This window comes from Equus caballus, chromosome 11 (genome assembly GCF_041296265.1).
Source record: "Equus caballus isolate H_3958 breed thoroughbred chromosome 11, TB-T2T, whole genome shotgun sequence".
Classification (NCBI taxonomy): Eukaryota; Metazoa; Chordata; class Mammalia; order Perissodactyla; family Equidae; genus Equus; species Equus caballus.
In genome coordinates this window covers 17,716,985-17,735,227 of record NC_091694.1, presented here as the reverse complement: position 1 = coordinate 17,735,227, position 18,243 = coordinate 17,716,985, and the positions used below count along the sequence as shown (strand labels likewise).

At 57.0% G+C, this 18,243-nt stretch overlaps 1 protein-coding gene across 4 annotated transcripts in view; it reads left to right on the top strand.

Annotated features, from left to right (window-relative positions):
- CRHR1 (corticotropin releasing hormone receptor 1) overlaps window positions 1-16,863 on the top strand; it is a 55,076-nt gene extending 38,213 nt beyond the window's left edge. For all 4 annotated transcript variants that reach the window (XM_070226080.1, XM_070226081.1, XM_023652344.2 and 1 more), the window contains 9 exons: window positions 4,202-4,308; window positions 5,076-5,196; window positions 5,398-5,551; window positions 5,856-5,916; window positions 7,789-7,861; window positions 8,113-8,198; window positions 8,432-8,567; window positions 8,746-8,787; window positions 9,428-16,863. In XM_070226080.1, coding sequence (XP_070082181.1) covers window positions 4,202-4,308; window positions 5,076-5,196; window positions 5,398-5,551; window positions 5,856-5,916; window positions 7,789-7,861; window positions 8,113-8,198; window positions 8,432-8,567; window positions 8,746-8,787; window positions 9,428-9,568 — 921 coding nt within the window. In that variant the 3' untranslated portion in view covers window positions 9,569-16,863. The remainder of the gene's footprint in view (window positions 1-4,201; window positions 4,309-5,075; window positions 5,197-5,397; window positions 5,552-5,855; window positions 5,917-7,788; window positions 7,862-8,112; window positions 8,199-8,431; window positions 8,568-8,745; window positions 8,788-9,427) is intronic.
- The last annotated feature ends 1,380 nt before the right edge of the window (window positions 16,864-18,243 follow it).

Sequence of the window (18,243 nt, the reverse complement as noted above, 5' to 3'; positions counted from 1 at the left end):
GCCTCACTAAGTCCCAGCTTCCTTGTCTGTAAAAGAGCCGAGAGTAACACAATCTCTGCCTCCTGGTAGAGGGAGGGTGGGGTCCGCCTGTGTCTTGGCCTGTGGAGTGCACTCCATCCATCTGCCACTCCTCTGCCTCTCACCTCACCTGGGGTCAGGGGAAGTGGCAGTGTACACCTGGGGTGGGGGTGGGGGTCATCCATGAGGAGACCACAGGTAACATGGGCACCCCCTTCTTCTGGTTACCGACAGGATAGGGGCTGCCACCCCCATCCCAGCCTGCCCTGCCTGGTTTTGCCACCCACCCCCTTCCCCCGCAGTCCCTGCCACCTGGTCGCCTAGCACTCTGGATAATCAATTAATTTAATTAGTTAAAATGCCATCCCCTTCTGCCAGCTGCAGCCTGGCCAGACCCCTCCCCACTCCCAACACTCTCTGTCCTCTCCCGGAGTCACTGCGAAGAGGAAAGTCTCCAATTAATGGAGCAGCCCCGTTTCTCAGCTCTGGGCCCAGGCTAAGCCCTAATTAAGCACCAGCACCCCAAGGGGATTGCAGATAATGGATTCGCAGGACGGCTGCCTGTGAAATGGGACTTGTGAGGGCGCCCAGAGGCCAGGCGGGGAGATCTGCTGACAGCCATCACCACCAGGGATGAGCCCCCAGAGAGGGAGCTTGGCTTGTGCATGGCCCAGCCCCTAGGGATGGCACTGACCCCCCAGCACCACCATACATGGGCCCCTGCTCCCCGTATCAGCACCCCCGCGCGCGCACACACACATACACACACACAGACACACGCTGTCTTTTCCACTGCAGGGACCTCCCGACTGCCCCAGACTCTCCCCTCCCCCGTCTCAAGAACCTTGCACGCTCTGCTCCCCTCCCCCACACTCTGCTGAGCACAGGGAGCCTGGGTCTTAGGCACATCCTGGGAGGGCACACCGTGATGGGACATGAAAGGGACTCAGGGGCATAGGCTTGTGGGCCAGGGTTCCCTGCTTACAGCGGGGGGTTGTTGGACCAGGGCTTCTGAAATGCTTTGGAATCATCTGGGCTTCTTGCTAAAATGAAGATTTTGACTCAGTGGGTCTTGGGTGGGGCTTAAGAGTCTGCCGTTCTTAAGATTTCTGCAAGCTCCCAGGTGATGCTGATGTTGCTGGAGTGCCCACTGGTGGGGTGAGGGAGTAGCTCAGGAAACCCAGGTGGAAAGGAAGAGCCACAAAGTGGGGCCAGCTGGGGATGGGAGAGAGCCCAGGCAGCGGGGACTCTGCCCCATCCCGAAAAGGCTTCTAGACAGGTCTGACACTGCTGCCGTTTGGGACAAGATGTGTCTTGCAGAGAGTCTGGTCAGGATTGACCCAGCACTAATTACTTATTGGATTCTGGTCACTGGGGGTGCAGCAGAGTGGCCTCTGCCCAGTGCCACACTGTGCCACCTTCCTCAGGGTAACTGCCAGTCTTAGGTCTCCAAATTGGACAGGGACAGAGTACTGATCAGGTCCCCAGAGATTGGCTGTGTCCGTTTGTCCTTCAAACACCTAGCTGCGTCTGCAGTGAATGGTGGCTTTCTCTCAGGAGGTCACTGATGTCTCTTAGGGTGTCATTAGGGTCTCTTGGAGTGTCACTGGGTATCTCTTACGATGTAGCTGGCTGTTCTTTCTGGTGTCACTGACCGCCTCTCAGGATATTGCTGGCCATCTCAAAGGGTGTCTCTGGCTATCTGTCCTGGTGACTCTGGTCGTCTCTTGGGGTGACACTGCTGTCTCTCCAGCAGTCTTCTCGGCCTCTCTCTGCACTGTAACTCCCAGCTGACTCGCTGTTTCTCAGTTTGCATCACACAGCTTGAGTCACGCAGACACGGCACCCCGAATGGTTTGGCCGAATTCTCCCCTTTGAGCCTCGGTGGAGAAAATCCCTGTGGAGCCCCATCCTCCTGCAGAAGCTCTCCGAGGATCCTGGGCCAGGATGGACAGAATGCCTCTGTCTTCAGCCCCTCCTTTTCCCCCAAGAAGTGCACTGTGGGGACAGGGCACGAGAGTCTTTAAGGTCAAGCAGACCTGAATTCCAGTTGCTGGCTGGGTGGCTTGGGCCAGTTATGCAGCCTCTTCAGCTGGAAAAAAGGACAGATGGATAGTCTCTGAGGGCAGCAGCGACAAGGAAAAGCAATGACGTCTGTAAAGTGCCTGATGCAGTGCCCAGTATACAGGAGGTGCTTAATAAATGACCCATCCCACCCTAAAGCAAATGACCCAGGCATGGCCTGCTGCAGTGGCCGGGGCGGGGGGCAGCTGATGGCAGGTGGTGGCAAAGGGCCTCCCTACACACTCTGCTGTCTCGTCCACCTGAGCCTGTGAACAGAGCGGGGACACCACGCGGGTCTGGGCTCCCACAGACGTTGTTACTACCCGGGGGCTTCACAGGGTAGATTATGGAAAATTTAATAAAAGGAAATGAGGTACCAGCTGCAGACAGGCTGGATGTGTGCACGTCTTCTGGAGTCTCTGGATTTGGCATCTATGACAGCCAGGCACTCAAGGACGCTCCCCATTTGCGTGGCTGTGATGACTACCCTCTGCCCTCTGCCCTCTCTCGCCTGCCTCCATTTACAGCCCCCTGGGTCTCGCCCCTTCTGAGACCTGAGTTGCTAATGTGATTTCCTGCTATGCTCCTGACAGCCTCTGCCAGGAAAACCAGGCCCTAGCACAGAGCTCCCTGGGCCTCCTGGACCCCAGAGCTTCTTCAGTGAGGACGCCCCTTCAGAAGGGATGCGGCGGGGGCCAGGGAGAGCAAGGAGGGAGGGCTTGGCCCCTTCTCAGATGCCTGCTGGGGTCCTGCCGCAGAGGCGCATCCCTTGTCCCTGGGTGGGTGAGTTTGGGCCTCAGTTTCCTCAGCTGGAAGATGGGTGGGGCTGGATTTGATCCCTTAGGACTAGCTATGACATCCGTGGGCTCTCTAATTCTGACAGGAAGGTCCACGGAGAGCCAGGAGCTCTTTGGTGGCTCAAAAAACACATAAGTCCTCTGTGAGCTCACCTTTTTGTCAATACTGGCCAGTTTCTGTGCATCATCATTCCCTAGCCCCACCCCAGAGCTTGGAAAGGGTAAGGGAGGGGGTGCTAACAGGGACTTCTCTTTGAAAAGCCGGTTGTTTTCCAACATCCACACTCTGGCTCTCTAGCCCTGCCCTCACAGGACCTAGAAAAGGGTGAATGGGGGTTTTGCTCTTGGGGAGCAGGAGTCTGCATAGAGCCGGGCACTGGGGACCACCAGCCCCCCATTATTGGGTGGGGACCATTTGCAGCCTGAATACCTTGTGCAGGTAAGAAGCGGTTTGAAGTTGAGTGGCCTTGAATGAGTCAGCATACTTCTGGGCCTGGTTTTCTGCAAAGTAAAGTCCACACCCCTTTCAGCTGTTCCCACGGGGTTCCTTGAGGGGTTGAGAAGATAAAGATATGAAATACTCTGTAAATAGGAAGGCTTTGTCACTCATGGAGCTTACATTGCTTGGAGACGGGACCACGATGTTTCCAGCTTCCTTCAGTGTATGAAATGAACTAATAACACTGGAGACTCTGTTAGAGTCCCGGGTCAGGACCCTGTTCACTTCGAGCAGACCTCCTGGGCCAGGGGTGGGACCGAGGAAGCGAGTTATGGCCCCTAAGAGATTTTCTCTGGTTTTTAATGATTCTCTGGATGCTGCTCCACAGCGACCACCCTTCCTCTCCTTACCTATAGGAGCGGCCTCAACTGCGACAGGAGGGAGTTAGGGCTGATGGAGGAGATGGTGGGTCAACTCAGAAATGGGTGCAGGAAGGAAGTCCTAGAGGTCTGCACCCCGAGGGCCCCCCGGTGCTAGGACTAAGTGGGAATGTGAGCGTGAGAGCACAGCTGTGAGCTGTGCACACGCGTTTGTGCACGCAGAGTGGGGAACCCTGCATGATGTGGAGACTCAAGGTCACGGATACTTGTCTGACAGCACAGAGCAGTGGACAGAGCGTGGGATTCCAGGGCAGAGAGATACCCTCAAATTGGACGCCGCTGCCCTCGGCAATGCTTGACACGGGTCGGGGCGCAGGAAGAGGGATAGCTTTGTTACCATGATCACTCTGTCCCGGCCACCCATGGGGCCGTCCTCACACGTCCGTGAGCGCAGGGGTGCGGCTGTGTGGGAGCCTCACTTCTGCCCCTCTCTCCCACCTCAGAAGAAGAGCAAGGTACACTACCATGTCGCTGTCATCATCAACTACCTGGGCCACTGCATCTCCCTGGTGGCCCTCCTGGTGGCCTTTGTCCTCTTTCTGCGGCTCAGGTGAGAAGGTCCCAGCACTGTCCCTGGGCCTTAAGCAGGGTGGAGAAGTAAGAGGCAGGGCAGCTCTGGGCTGCGGCTGCTGGGAAGGGGGATCCTGACCCCTCACCTCAGTGGGAGGGGTGACAGATGTAGGAGTCCCAAGTGTCTTGGAACTCCTGGGAGGGGCGCTTCTGCCCCTGACCAGTAACTGCTGGCGGGAAGATGGGATGGCCAAAGCCCAGGCTCACCTGTATCACCCACTCCCAGACCAGTTGCACCCATTTAAGAGACCAGGATGCTGGAGCCCCTTTGGGTTTACACCTGCCTTGGTCCAGCACTACTGCCAAGCATGCCAGTGGCAGTGCCAGGCAGGTCAGTGCCAGGAATGGGGGGGAGGGAGCAGAGCTGAGCATGAGGCTGAAAGCTGGGAGTGAGGCATCTGCTGGAAGCCTTTGATGTTTTCTGGCCCTCAAACCTGGAACTATAGGGAGCAGAGGGGCCCCCGGGAGAAGGGGCATCTCCAACAAGTAAGCAGCCCCTGGTCCCTGGAGCACCACCTAGGTGCCAGGCTCTGCCCCAGAGCTGGGCAGGCCACAAGTAGGAAGGGCCCCATGGAGCATCAGGAGAGCCTCTGCTACCACCTCCCAGTGTGACCTAGCCAGTCAGCTCCTTGCTGAGCCTCAGTTTCCTCAACCATACACCTGGGCTGGGGTGATGCTGGCAACTTGTCCCTCATCCTCTCTCTCCTCCCCTTGCTTCTATCACCCACCCTCCCTTGCTGCTCCTAGGAGCATCCGATGCCTGAGAAACATCATCCACTGGAACCTCATCTCGGCCTTCATCCTGCGCAATGCCACATGGTTCGTGGTCCAGCTCACCATGAGCCCTGAAGTCCACCAGAGCAACGTGGTGCGTCCTGAAGGGGCAGGCCCAGGGTCAGAGGAAGGGAGAAGGAGGGCCAGGGGCCAGGCCTTATGGTCCATAGAACAGGAGTGGAGCCTGGGGGGTGCCCCATCCTGCCGAGAGGAGGCCCAGGCAGAGGGTCGGTGCTGCTGCTGCCCCCACCCGTGCCCTGGCTCATCGTCATCTCTGATGGGGGTGGGGCTGCAGGGCTGGTGCCGGTTGGTGACAGCCGCCTACAACTACTTCCACGTGACCAACTTCTTCTGGATGTTTGGAGAGGGCTGCTACCTGCACACGGCCATCGTGCTCACCTACTCCACTGACCGGCTGCGCAAGTGGATGTTCATCTGCATCGGCTGGGGTGAGCGGGCCAGCCCCCTGCCCTGGCGGGGCTGCCCTCTCCTCCCCCACACTCAGCCCAGCTGGCTGGGCGCCTGAGAAGTTGAGGCCAGCTTGGGGTGGGGGTATGCGCCACAGCCCTCTGCCCCTACTTGGGGGTTGGGGGTGGCGGGGACATCTTGAAGGGGGCATGTGGGCGTAGAGTACAGACTCTACCCCAGGGAACCACTGCCCGCCTCTAGGCCCTGGGCTGCACGGGGGGCCTCCAGGCCCTGCATTCCCCAGACCCCACCGTCAGGCTCTGGGACAGCCGGTCTCTCCCCCAGGTGTGCCTTTCCCCATCATCGTGGCCTGGGCCATTGGGAAACTCTACTACGACAACGAGAAGTAAGTCACCTCCTTCCCGTCACCGCCCTCAGGGCCCCTGAGCCCCGAGGTCCAGGCTCCCAGCCCAGCTCTGCCCGACACTCCCCAGGGGCCTGCAGCCACATCACCTGCCCTGTCAGGGCCACAGTTTCTCCATCTATAAATGGAGGATGCTGGGGCTGGTCAGTCCGGGCTCCCGACTAGTGCTCTGCCTGAGCTGGGCTAAGCATTTGGAATAGTATCTGGCACATAGTAAACGTCATATAAATGTTTTCTATTAATATTAAGATTGACTTAACAAAAGATTCCATGGATTTAATAGAAATTGATCCAGACCATCTCAGAGGCTCCTTCCAGCTCTGCAGTCCTGAGGTGCCTGGATAAATGGAGGAAGGTGTTCCCAATCACCCCCAAAAACTAAGTTTCCGCTGCGGTGGGTCTCGGCCTCAGCTCACGTCAGAATCACCCAGGAAGCTTACAAAGTACTGGCGCCCGGGCTTGACCTCTGGGTAGTTGAATGTAATTGGTCTGGAGTGTGGCCTGAGCACTGGGGTGTCTTTTAACTGCCCAGGTGACTCTGATGTGCAGCTAAGATCGAGAACCACTGAGAGAGACAGAAAAAGGGCACATGGACAGCTGAGGGAGGGGCCAGGATCTTCTCTGCCCAAGTGTTCTCAGGAACCCACCATCCGACTGAGGTGCCAGGCACCTCCGTCACAGTGACAATTGTTCCCCCCACATAGAGGGGAGCGGGGGCCGCCGCAACCTCACTGGGCTCGACAAGGAGCCTGGAAAATGATATTCATGTTTATCAGGGTGACTCTTTCCTGCCTTGGGCCCAGCTGGCGCTCACGCCTCTGTACAGCTGTTGGAGCTGGGAGGGTGGCCAGCTGACAGACAGAACTGGGGGCCTGGCAGTGATGCCCAGAGTGGTGGCCTGCACGGTGGCGCCTATGCCTGGAGGTGTGCAGGTGTGAGTACAAGGGAGGAGAGGAAGAACTGCCCGGTGTGGGTGTCTGTGTGTGTCTTGGACGGAAAAGGTTGCCTAAGCTGAAGTTCCTCCGAGCGGCTCTGGAGCCCCACCTACTGGTAAGATGCTGACACTGCAGCGAAGGGATCCAGGGCTGAGACATCAGAAACAATCTTGACAACCAGAGGCCAAGGCCTGGACCTGGCCCTAGACAGCTTGCGTTTGGTCTGCACAGTGTTTTTTGAAAACTTGAATTTGTTGCCAACCTTTAAAGAGTCAAGAGGTTTCACATAAAAATCTCAGTTCTGGTTTATGGAAGCATCATGAGATCTAGGCACATGCACGAGTCTGCATATCCCCGGGGCCATGGTCTCTGGACAAGGACATGGGACCTCCCTGTCCCTGACCACCCCCCAGACCTCCCCAGAGCTTGCTGGAGGGAAATGCAGGAAAATGCAAAGCGATTCTGCCTCTCCCAACAGGTGGGACCTGTGGAATCTGCCTCAAGGTGGTTCAAGCCGCAGTTAAACGGCTTTAGGGATTGCTAGCTGTTGGGTGCCCACTGTGTGACAAGCTGCAGTGCAAGGCACCACATGGGCATGTGCCAGAGCCACAGTGGGGACCGAGGGGAGCAGTGGTGTGTTGGGCCCCTGCCTGTTCTGCTCAGTGGTCTTTCCCACAATCCCCTCCTGCCACAATTCCGTGCCTTCAGGTTTACACCTCCTAATAGAGGATGCTATCCATTCTGCAGGTGGGATAGCTGAGGCACTGTGGTGGGGTCAAATGGCTTGACCTTCTGCCAAGGTTGGAATTGGGGCCCCCAGAGCCTGGCTTTCAGCCCCAGTCCTACCCACTACCCCTCCCTGTGCCACTGAACTGGACCCACATGACCCTCCTCTCGCCTCCCCTCTGTGGCCTTCTAGGTGCTGGTTTGGCAAAAGGCCTGGCGTGTACACCGACTACATCTACCAGGGCCCCATGATCTTGGTCCTGCTGGTAAGAACCTGGGCAGGTGGGCAGGAGAGAAGGGCACAGGCCGGAGGGGCCATCAGCGCCTCCCTAGCCAAAGGATCCCTTTGCCTAGAGGTGGGACATGCAGGGCCAGGATGTGCCAATGTGAATGACGACAAGGGAACCAAGACCAGACCTGAGATGGCTGAGTCCCTGACCTGTCGGCCCAACCTCCTGCCCCTAACATTTTGCACTCATACATGCCCACACCATCACACCGTGTGCTCAAATTGCAGATCAATTTTATCTTCCTTTTCAACATCGTCCGCATCCTCATGACCAAACTTCGGGCATCCACCACGTCTGAGACCATTCAGTACAGGTAATTGGTCCTGCTTCCCCCACCCATGGGGGCTTCGGAGAGCCTAGCTTCTGAGCCAGGGTCACCCCCCAGGCCCTGCAGTCCCTCCTGAAACCCCAGCTCCCCTGTCTCAGGCCTTCCTGGGACCTGCCACCCACCTCCCCCAGACCCGGTCCTGTTCACCAAGCCAGAGGCCCCAGCCCCATCCTGGGGTGGCCTGTGACCCTGGGCCTCCCCACCCCCTCCTCCTCCAGGAAGGCTGTGAAGGCCACTCTGGTGCTGCTTCCCCTGCTGGGCATCACGTACATGCTGTTCTTCGTGAACCCTGGGGAGGACGAGGTCTCCCGGGTCGTCTTCATCTACTTCAACTCCTTCCTGGAATCCTTCCAGGTACAGCTGCCCCGCCCTCACTCCCCCCCCCCACCCCCACCCCCGCGTCCCCTGCCCCTCCTTGGGTGGGGATTCTCCTAGGCAGAGGCACAAAGCTGGGGAGAGGAGGGGGGCAGCCAGAGGCTGGGGGCGCCACACCCACCCCAGGCCCTTGACCCGCCTTCTCCCTCCACCCCAGGGTTTCTTCGTGTCTGTGTTCTACTGTTTCCTCAACAGCGAGGTAAGGACCCCGGGCTGGGCCCAGGAGGGCAGGAGGCCTGTCAGACCAGAGCTTGTCTGTAGCCACCTCCTGCCCTCCACATGCAGGCTCTCTCCTCCCTGCTCCCAGGTCCCTGTCGGGATGCTGCTAGGAGCCGAGGAGGGCCCCTGGCCCCCTTTCCACACTGCTCCTGCAATAGCAAGCCCACCCTCTTTGTTCTCATAGGCAGCTGACATGGGGGGCGGCACAGAAGCTGGGGCTTCAGTCTCATCAATGAGTCTATGAAATGGCTTATTTAAACTCAGGAAGCTGAGCTCTCCGGCAGGGGATTCTTGTGGGCTGAGGGTAGGGGTTCTTCACGGCAAAGGCCCTGTGGCACTTTTGTGTGGATTTAAAAAAAGCACCCCTACCTCAGAACACTTGAGAAAATTGTCCCAACAGATATGCAAATCAATAATGTTGATGATGTGAATGTCGCCGCCTCCTATGTGGCCCCCTATGCACCTCACACCTGTATACTGCTCACCTGTCCCGCTGCTCACCTGTGCAGCTGCTCTCCTGTGCAGCTGCTTACCTGTATAGCTGCTTGCGGCAGCCCTAGGGGAGGGAGGAGGGTCCTGAGACCCAGGCTCAGACCTTATGCTCTGCTCTGCGCCCACAGGTCCGCTCTGCCATCCGGAAGAGGTGGCACCGATGGCAGGACAAGCACTCCATCCGTGCCCGGGTGGCCCGCGCCATGTCCATCCCCACCTCCCCCACCCGTGTCAGCTTTCACAGCATCAAGCAGTCCACGGCAGTCTGAGCTGGAGGGCCAGGGAGCAGCCCCCGAGATCTATGGTTGGGAAGATGATTACCAGGCTCAGCCGGCCGCCCCGTCTGCAGAGGGACCAGCTCCTTCCCACACGTTGTACCCCCAGGAGCAGCTGGTACTGAGAACCTGGGAGGCCCCCCCAACCGCAGGCTGGGCAGCAGTTCTAGACCTGAGAGCAGTCTGGGCCACGGGACGACGGACAATAACTGATAGTACCAGGCTGGGCCACAGGGCCCCTGGAGAATAGGCTGAGCATGGCGTGGAAATGGGGAGACGGGAAATTTAAAGCAGCACATGGGTCCCTCTGAGAGGAGTCTGCTCCCAGAGCACAGAAAGGTCAACCCACCAGAGCCCTGGGGCCATCCTCAGCAAACGTCGGGCCGCTTGCTGCCCCAGGGGCATCACAGGAAACTCCTGCGACAGCATTCAACATGAGATGATGCCCCTGGGCCTTAGCAATGCCTTCCAGCACCACTGGGAACCAAGGCCACGTTGTCAGAAGCCCTGGTGACATCGTTAGAAATCGGGTGACATCATCAGACATCAGGCCACATCACTAGAAACCCTCCCAAGCCACCAGAACTTCATCCAGCACTGTGGCACTGCCCCCAGAAATGCCCTGTCTTGCTGCCTTGCACCTGTGGACCTTTGCTACCCTGCTGGCCACAGGGCCCCCCCCCCACCCAACCACCAACAATAATCTCACCCTGATTGCTGTCACTGCCCGCCCCAGGGGCATCCCTTTGTGAGAAGATGGGGGTGGGGGAGTGACGGAATGGCCTGTGAGCAAGAGCCAAGGGGTGTCTCAGCCAAAGCCAGCCTCTCTTTGAGGGGCAGAGAGTATTTGGGGCCATCATCCTGCTGGCTTCAGGGGCCCAGCCTCTGGGGCAACCCCTCTGCTGGTCAGGGAGCTCATGCCCCTGGATGGCTTCTGGGACAGCATCATTAGCTAAGCAAAGAAAGGAGAAGGGATGGGTGCTCAGCACCTCTCTGCCCCCAGTGCCCCAGAGCTGGACAAGTGGCTCTTGGGGCAACCAGTCAGTGGACCGCTTACACCCTGGGGTGGACTGGCCCAGCACCCCCTGGACCTACCCATGTCCAGAGGTACTGGACAGCCAGAGCAGAGCCTTGGGGGTACAGGGCTGGGAGATGAGGGTGTTGGCTGTGAGGTGGGTGGTGATGTAAATAATAGTATTTATCTTTTCAACCAGCATTTGTGAAGGTCTGGACTGTGCTGGGGCTGGGTGGAGAGGGCCCCCAAGAGAAATGGAGGCCATCTCAGTCTTCAGGGATGCTGTTGGCTGGGAAACCTGGTAGCACTCACACACTGTCAAGGATGGGGTGCTAGGCGAGTCCCAGAAGGCTAGTAGAGGACTTAGGAGAAGGGCAAGGGTCTGGCCAGGCCCAGTTAACAAGGTCAGCTCTGTAAGCGGGCGACCTATAGGGAGAGAAGGGCCAAGGCCATGGGTGAAGGGTGCAGGTGAAGGACACCATGGGCGGGGCACAGCTTGAGCAAAGGGTGTGGCCATGGGGCCTGGGGAGGAGCTGAGCTGGAAACAGGAAGCAGAGTTAGGAAGCTGGGGTGGGGGGCTGAACAGGCTTGAATGCTGTCTTAGCTTGGGCTCCCCAGAAGCAGACTGGAGCACAGGGATCTGGTGAGAACGTGAGGCCAGGAAAGGAAGGTGGCGAGGAAGGGTGGGTGTGGCCATAGGGCCACCGCTGTGGGCAGCTGGAGCTTAATCTTGCTGGAAGCTTGGGGACCCAGAGTGGGACAGACACTTCCATCATCCCACCCAAAGGGTGAGGGCTATTTATCCACCAACTCCATCAGTCACGGGTGAAGGCTGCACCCAAGGGGCATTAATCCCTCTGCACTTCCAGTGGCCACATGGGCCACAAGGAGGCCAAGAGAGCGCGCTCAGACACAGCAGTATGCGGTGGAAGCCAGCGTGTCCTGTGACCTAAGGGGTGGGGGGACACCAAAACTCCACCTCTGGCACATACCAGGACTGGGGCATCCCTGTCTTGCCTCTGGGTCTCCGACCAAGGAGGAGAGCCGTGCAGGTGTAAGTGTGTGCCCAGGACACACAGACCGAGACAACTCGTGCTGAGAGCTCTGAAGCTCCTACTGAGGGAGGGACATCTGATGGGGGAGGGTCTGGCCCCAGGGAGGGGCTGGGGGTGTCCCTGAAGGCTGTGTTGGGTACCCTGCTCTGCCAACTCCCCTAGCTCTGTCCCTTAAGTAGAGAGATGGGGGGACCAGCTGAGCAGAGGTAGACGTGAGGAGGGGACTAGGGGACACCGGGATGGAGATAGGCTGACAGCTTCCAGAGCAACTTGGGGGTGGGGGAGGAGCCCCATAAAGGGTCCTGACTGACAGGAGGGACCAGAAGTGACCAATGAGTCTCAAACGGCCACAAATTGAAGTATCTTTCTCAACTCACCTTTCACCCAAGGAAGGAAGAGAAGTGAGACAGCGAGGCTGTTCCTGGACAATGACACAAAGAGGGGGCAGGGGCATCCCAAGGAGGGAGGAGCGGGGGCACTCTGTGAGGGGTTTGCGTAGACAAGGGGTCTTGAGGGGGCCAAGCCGGGGCAGTGCCCCACTTTCCTTCTTGTGCCTCTTCGTGGCTTTAGCTGATGGGCTCCCTCCAAGCGCCTACTGTGCGCTCAGCACCCCTGGCCCCTGAGACGGGGACAGAGATGAGCAGCTCCCCGGGACCCACACCAGCAACCGACTGTAAAGCTCAGAGCTGCTGGCTCTGGAAGGTCATCAGAGGACACCCCCAAGACCAGGCTGGTGGTCATCAGAGAAGCTGTAGGGGATCCCTGGGCAGGCAGGGGCTGGTCCAGATGAGCCTTGGGACCCCTTCCATCCAGGGATTGTGAGGGTGGAGGGGCTGCTTCAGGGCCAGCTGGGAACATCTGGACCCCAAAGAACTTCAGCCCCTCCTGCCTGAGGCAGGTGTCCAAGGGTTAACCCTTCCACGGCTGGTGTGTGTTCTGGGCTCTGGTGGTGGGGTCAAGGCACACCCCACCTCTGCCCTGAGGTTTGACTTGTGGGTGGGTGGGAAGAGGACCCTCGGGGGTGAGTCTGGTGTGATGGGCCCACAGACACACGTCACTACTCTGCGGGGAGGGGCTGGACAGCTGCAGGGTGGGGGTCACTGTGGGACAGGCTGCTCTCTCCAGCCTGGAGGACTTCTTCTCCACGCCACACCCAGAGGCTGCAGTCCCCTAAAATGCCCCCCGCCTGAGCCCATTCCTCCTTGAGACCCTCCCTCATGGGTACAGATCAGCAGTGGAGGAAAAGCCACACTGTGGAGCATTGTTTTCCAGTTCAGGCTCCTCCTGCCTGCCTGAGTAGGACAGCAGAGCCCATGCCCTGGGGTCCTGAGCTTCCCCTCCAGGCCTCCTCAGGCCCCCTGCTGCTGATAGGCAGACCAGGACTGGGGACGGAGTCAGATCTGGGAGCGAGGGAGGTCTTGGAATCTGGATAATAATACCTTAATTGTGGGCATTTGTAGATTGCTTTGCAATCCACAAAACCCATTATAACATTTATCATCTAATCCTCAACTAGCCCACGGAGGGAGGAACCAGCCCATTTTACAGCCGAGGAAACAGGTGTAGGAACTCCCCTGAGATCACAGGTTTTCTGGCTCCAAGTCCAGGGCTCTTTCCAAGCGCTCGGTTGACTGAAGTTATTGAGCTTGGGTTTTGGGAGGCTGCGACTAATAAAGTAGCTCCAAGGGGAGGCAGCAGGGAGGAGGCCTCAGGGTTTCAGGTTGTCTGTTTGGGGACATGTCCCAGGGGAAGATGGGACCACCCAAAAATGGCCCAGCTGGGGTCCAGCTGCTGAGCCTGGCTAGGTGGGAGCAATGAGGGTTGGGTACATCCATCCTGGCACCCAGCAGCCTCTTCCACTCCTTCCCAACATCCTCCACCCTCTACTCCTTAAAATGATGCTTAACTGTAAACAGTGCAGCCCAGGCCACCAGAAGCCTCTGTGGGTCTCTCTGCACCCTGCCCAGACCATGCGAGGGTGTCCCTGGCCTCCAGCTCAGGGGTCTCTCAGGCTTGTCTCACCTAGCCCCCTGACTTCAAACTCAGCTGCTCATCCCTGGTCAAAACAGAGGGGGTGCTTCCAGCATTTCACCAACAGCTCTCCTAACTGTCATTGACTGAGTGCTTCCTGGGCTCCAGGCGCCGGAGCCCCTCATGTGTGGATCTCACCTACTCTTCGTATCGCCTTATGAGGCCGGTGAAGCTATCCCCACTTAACAGATGGGGAAAGTGAGGCCCAGGGATGTGCACCCAGGCTGGCCGCACTCAGCCTCCAGTGTTTAACCCTTCTGCAGCAGGAGTCCTTTGTAGGGTGCCCCTCCCTGCCCCACTGCCCCCCTAATACCCTCCCTAAGGAAATTCTTCACTTTCTCCAGTTTGTGAACAAACAGCATTCAGAGATGAAGCTGGATTTAGGAGTCTGCAAAGCATGGGGCTCAGAGGCCCACTCCCTGAACCCAGCTCAGCCTCCAGGCCAGCCACCAGCTACCAGCTCCCCAGCATCCTCAGCCCTGTCCCTGCTCCATCTCAGAGCATCGCCTCCTGGTCCCTACCCTCTACAACCCGCCAACCCCTGCAGATCCCGCTGGGCAGGCTCAGGGTCAAGAGAGGCCTGGACCATGTGTATTTTTCAAAGCTCTCAGTGTGTTGGAAACACCAGTGGGATCATCATTTGGGGATAACTCCAGAGACCACCTTTGGTCACCAGAATGTCACCCACTCCCTCTGCCCCTCCAAGGAGTCATGGACAGATGCCTGCTGCCCAGCCTCATTGCCCATTGGGCCAAGGCAGGGGAGAGCAGGAGCAGGAGCAGGGTCCGGGCACTCAGTGCACCTAATAGGAGACTGGGAGAGCACAGCGGGCACCTGACTAGGGTGGGAGGGCATGGGACCCGCCAGTGCGCTCCTGCCTCTCTCGCCTCCTTTACTAGGGTAGTGGGCGAGAAAGCAGATGGCAATCCAGTCCCTTCTCAGCATCTGCACCATCTCTAGAGCATGCAGCTAGGAAGACACTGGGCCAGGAAGTGGGGTCAGTGACTGGGCCAGGTGAGATAGGCACCCTCCCCATCCTTCCTGAGCAGCCACCCTGGGCTGAGACCCACTGCCTGGGGTCTGCTGCCCTCACTGCCCCGAGTGGATGAAGAGAAATGCTCCAGGTGCCACCTGCATCCCAAAAGGAAGGCAGAGACATTCCCCTTGGCCTGCCCTGGGTAGCAATCCTGAGAGCCCAAGCCATAGCTAAGGGGGGCGGCAGGAGGGAGCAAAAGCTGCAGATTCAGGGGACGCCCTCGAGGAAAGGGATGGAATCTGGGGGATGTACAGGTGGGTGCTGCAGAGTCTTGGAATAGCAACAGACTTGGGGAGTGGGCCAGAGCCCCAAAGGGCATCGCCCACTTGTGTGACCACACCTGCCAGGGCAGCACACACCAAGCGGCCCTGGAGAAGAGCAAGTCCAGGGCTGCTGGGTCGGGGGCTTGGGGCTGGTGGCAGGATGGGGAGATCTGAGGAAGCAGCCATTGCACAGACACCCAAAAGCCTTCAGTGAGCTGGGTCCCAGCAAGAGCCTTGGAGGAATGAGGCTACAGAGAATCTGAATTCAGGCCACTAAGAGCCCAAGGGTAGATGTTGGAGGAAGGGCAGGAGCAGGCTCTGTTTGGGGTGCTCGTGTTTTCTGAGCCCCAAATCAGGTGACGTGCTCATCTGACAGTTCCAGAGGAGCTAAAATGAGGCCTCTCCTGTGCACAGTGCCCCTGGAGGGGACTGGAGTTGGTCCTTGTTTTGTTCTTTTTAAAATGTGGTAAAATACACATAACTTAGAACTTACCTTTCCAACCATGTTAAAGTGTACAATTCCGTGTCATTAAATACACTTGTGCAACCATCACTACCACCCAGTTAGAGAGCTTCTTCATCAGCCTAATGGAAACCCCACACCCATTAAGCGGTCGCTCCCCACGCCTCCTTCCCCAGCCTCTGGCCACCACGAACCTGCTTTCTGTCTCGATAGATTTGCCTATTCTAGGGATTTCACAAGAGTAGAATCATACCATATTCGTCCTTTTGTGTCTGGCTTCCTTCACTTAGCATAAAGTTTTCAAGCTTCAGCCACATGGTAGCCAGCATCAGAACTTCTTTCCTTTTTATGGCTGAATGATGTCCCATTGTATGGGTCCACTACACTTTATTTATCCGTTCATTGATTGAAGGACATTGGGTTCTCTCCACCTGTTCCGAGTTATTGTGAATGGTGCTGCTATGAACATTGGTGTACGAGTTTTCATTGGAACACTCCTTTCCAGTTCTTTGGGGTACGTGCCCAAGTGTGCAATGGCTGGGTCACACGTTATCTCTGTGTTTATCTTGTTGAGAAGCCGCTAAACCGTTTTCCACCGTGGCTGCGCCATTTTACATCCCCACCAGCAACATGTGAGCGTTCCACTTTCTCCACATTTTTGCCAAAACTTGTTATGATCTCTGTTTTCAGTAATAGCCACCCCAGTGGGTGTGTTTGTCCTTGATTTTTAAAAGACCTGAGACTCCCTATGTGGAGAGCAGAGCCCTGAGTGATGATAAAGGCTGAACATAAGCAGTTGGGGGGGCCAGAAAGAGTTTTATTATCACAGCGCAGAGTAAAGGGCTGGCGTGCCCTGCTGTGCCTAGCACCTAGGTGCTCGGACACAGAGAGGTGCACCCACTCTAGACGCTGCTATGATCTGATAAGAACTGCAGGGGCCGGCCCCGTGGCCAAGTGGTTAAGTTAGTGCGCTCCGCTTCGGCGGCCCAGAGTTTCGCCAGTTCAGATCCTGGGCAGGGACATGACACTGCTCATCAGTCATGCTGAGGTGGCGTCCCACATAGCACAACCAGAGACACTCACAACTAGAATATACAACTATGTACTGGGGGCTGTAGAGAGAAGAAGAAGGGAAAAAAAAAAAGATAGGCAAGCGATGTTAGCGCAGGTGCCAATCTTTACTAAAAACAAAAACAAGAACTACATAAGCTGCCCCCTTCCCTAACCAGCCCTGACCAATGCCATACTGAAGGGGCAGCTGGGAGGCTCCTCCCCGGGCCTGCCAGCTCTCTCCACATCAGCTGGGGGTGCGCCCCCCAGTCACTTGACTTTGTTTCCTAACACATTTCTGACTGTTACTTGTACTTACTGTTTGTAACCTAATTAAATGTTACAGTAATGGATGAAACAGAAGGACACAAGGAGAGATGCTGTTTCTTATGAAAACGCAGTCAGATGCTTTGAAAGACATAATCTGTGTCATGTAAAAAATTAGCTGTCAAATTAGGTGCGGGTGAGACTAACGTAAATAATTGGGTGGGAGGAGATTGTCAAAGTCTACACGGCTCCACTTGCCAACCCCTTGTAAGGTCCTTCCCAGCTCTCCCTCTTCTTCAAAGAATCCAAAGCTGGACATTGGAGATGGCTCATGGGTGTGGATTTCACAAGGAAGGCAACTGCTCCTTAAGGAGGGGCCTTAAGAAAGATCAGTGACCGGATGCTTACTCCTTGGAAGTTAAAATAAAATGTGTTTTATGGGTTGCATTGTGTTTTCAAAAATGATATGTTGGAGTCTTAACCCCCAGTACCTGTAAATGTGACCTTATTTGGAAATAGGGTCTTTGCAGATGAAATCAAGATAAGGTCATTGGATGGGCTCTAATCCAATAAGACTGGTACCTTATAAGAGGACCAGAGACACAGAGACACAGGGAGAACACCATGTGACAAGAGGGGCAGAGATTGGAGCGAGGCAGCTCCCAGCCAAGGAGAGCGAGATCTAGGGACTGGGGCTGGGCCCACTGGGTGGGCCTCTCTGAGCCTCAGTTTCTCTCACCCATGAAGTCGGGGTATGGGGGGACGGTTAATTGCTGGAACAGAGGCCCACAGTAAGCCAGTGGCTTAAGGAAGTCCGCAGTGAGCATCCCACACCACTGCTCCGTGCAGACACCCGGGGACCTGGTTCCTTTCACATCCTTTCTCCTCGCCCCTTGGGACAACGTCTTCCTCTCCACAGTCAAAGGCCTGCCCATGGCTGACTTGTGAGAAAAGGAAAGAGATGAACAAGGAGCCCCACAGTCTCTGTCCAGGCCCCTGACGGGCTCACATCATTTCTGCTCAATTCCATGGACAAGAAATGGCCACGTGGCCGTTCCTAACTCCGAGAGAGGCCAGGAATGAAATTCTGCTCATGCGCCCATAGAAAAGGGCATGGATTTTGAAGGACTGCTTGCAGCCCCAGGCTGGGTGGATATAGTAACATCTCCTTGCAGGGGTGCAATGAGTATAAATAAAGTATCTGGCACTTAGTAAGTGCTCAATAAAAGTGTGCAATGTCATTGAGGTCAGGGCTCCCAGAGGTCTTAGAAACTCTCTGCTCTTACGTCCTCATTTCTTTGCAGCTAAAGAAACAGGCACAGAGAGGAGAGGCACCCGCCCACGTCACCCCATGGGCAACTTTGGTCCAGAATCCTGTCTGGGATCCTCAACCCCTCACCCTCCCAGCGCTTATTTCAAATTACCTGGTCCCGCCCCACTGGGGGCTGGGCAGAGAGCAGGGACTCAGAGGGCCTCTCTACCTGGAGTC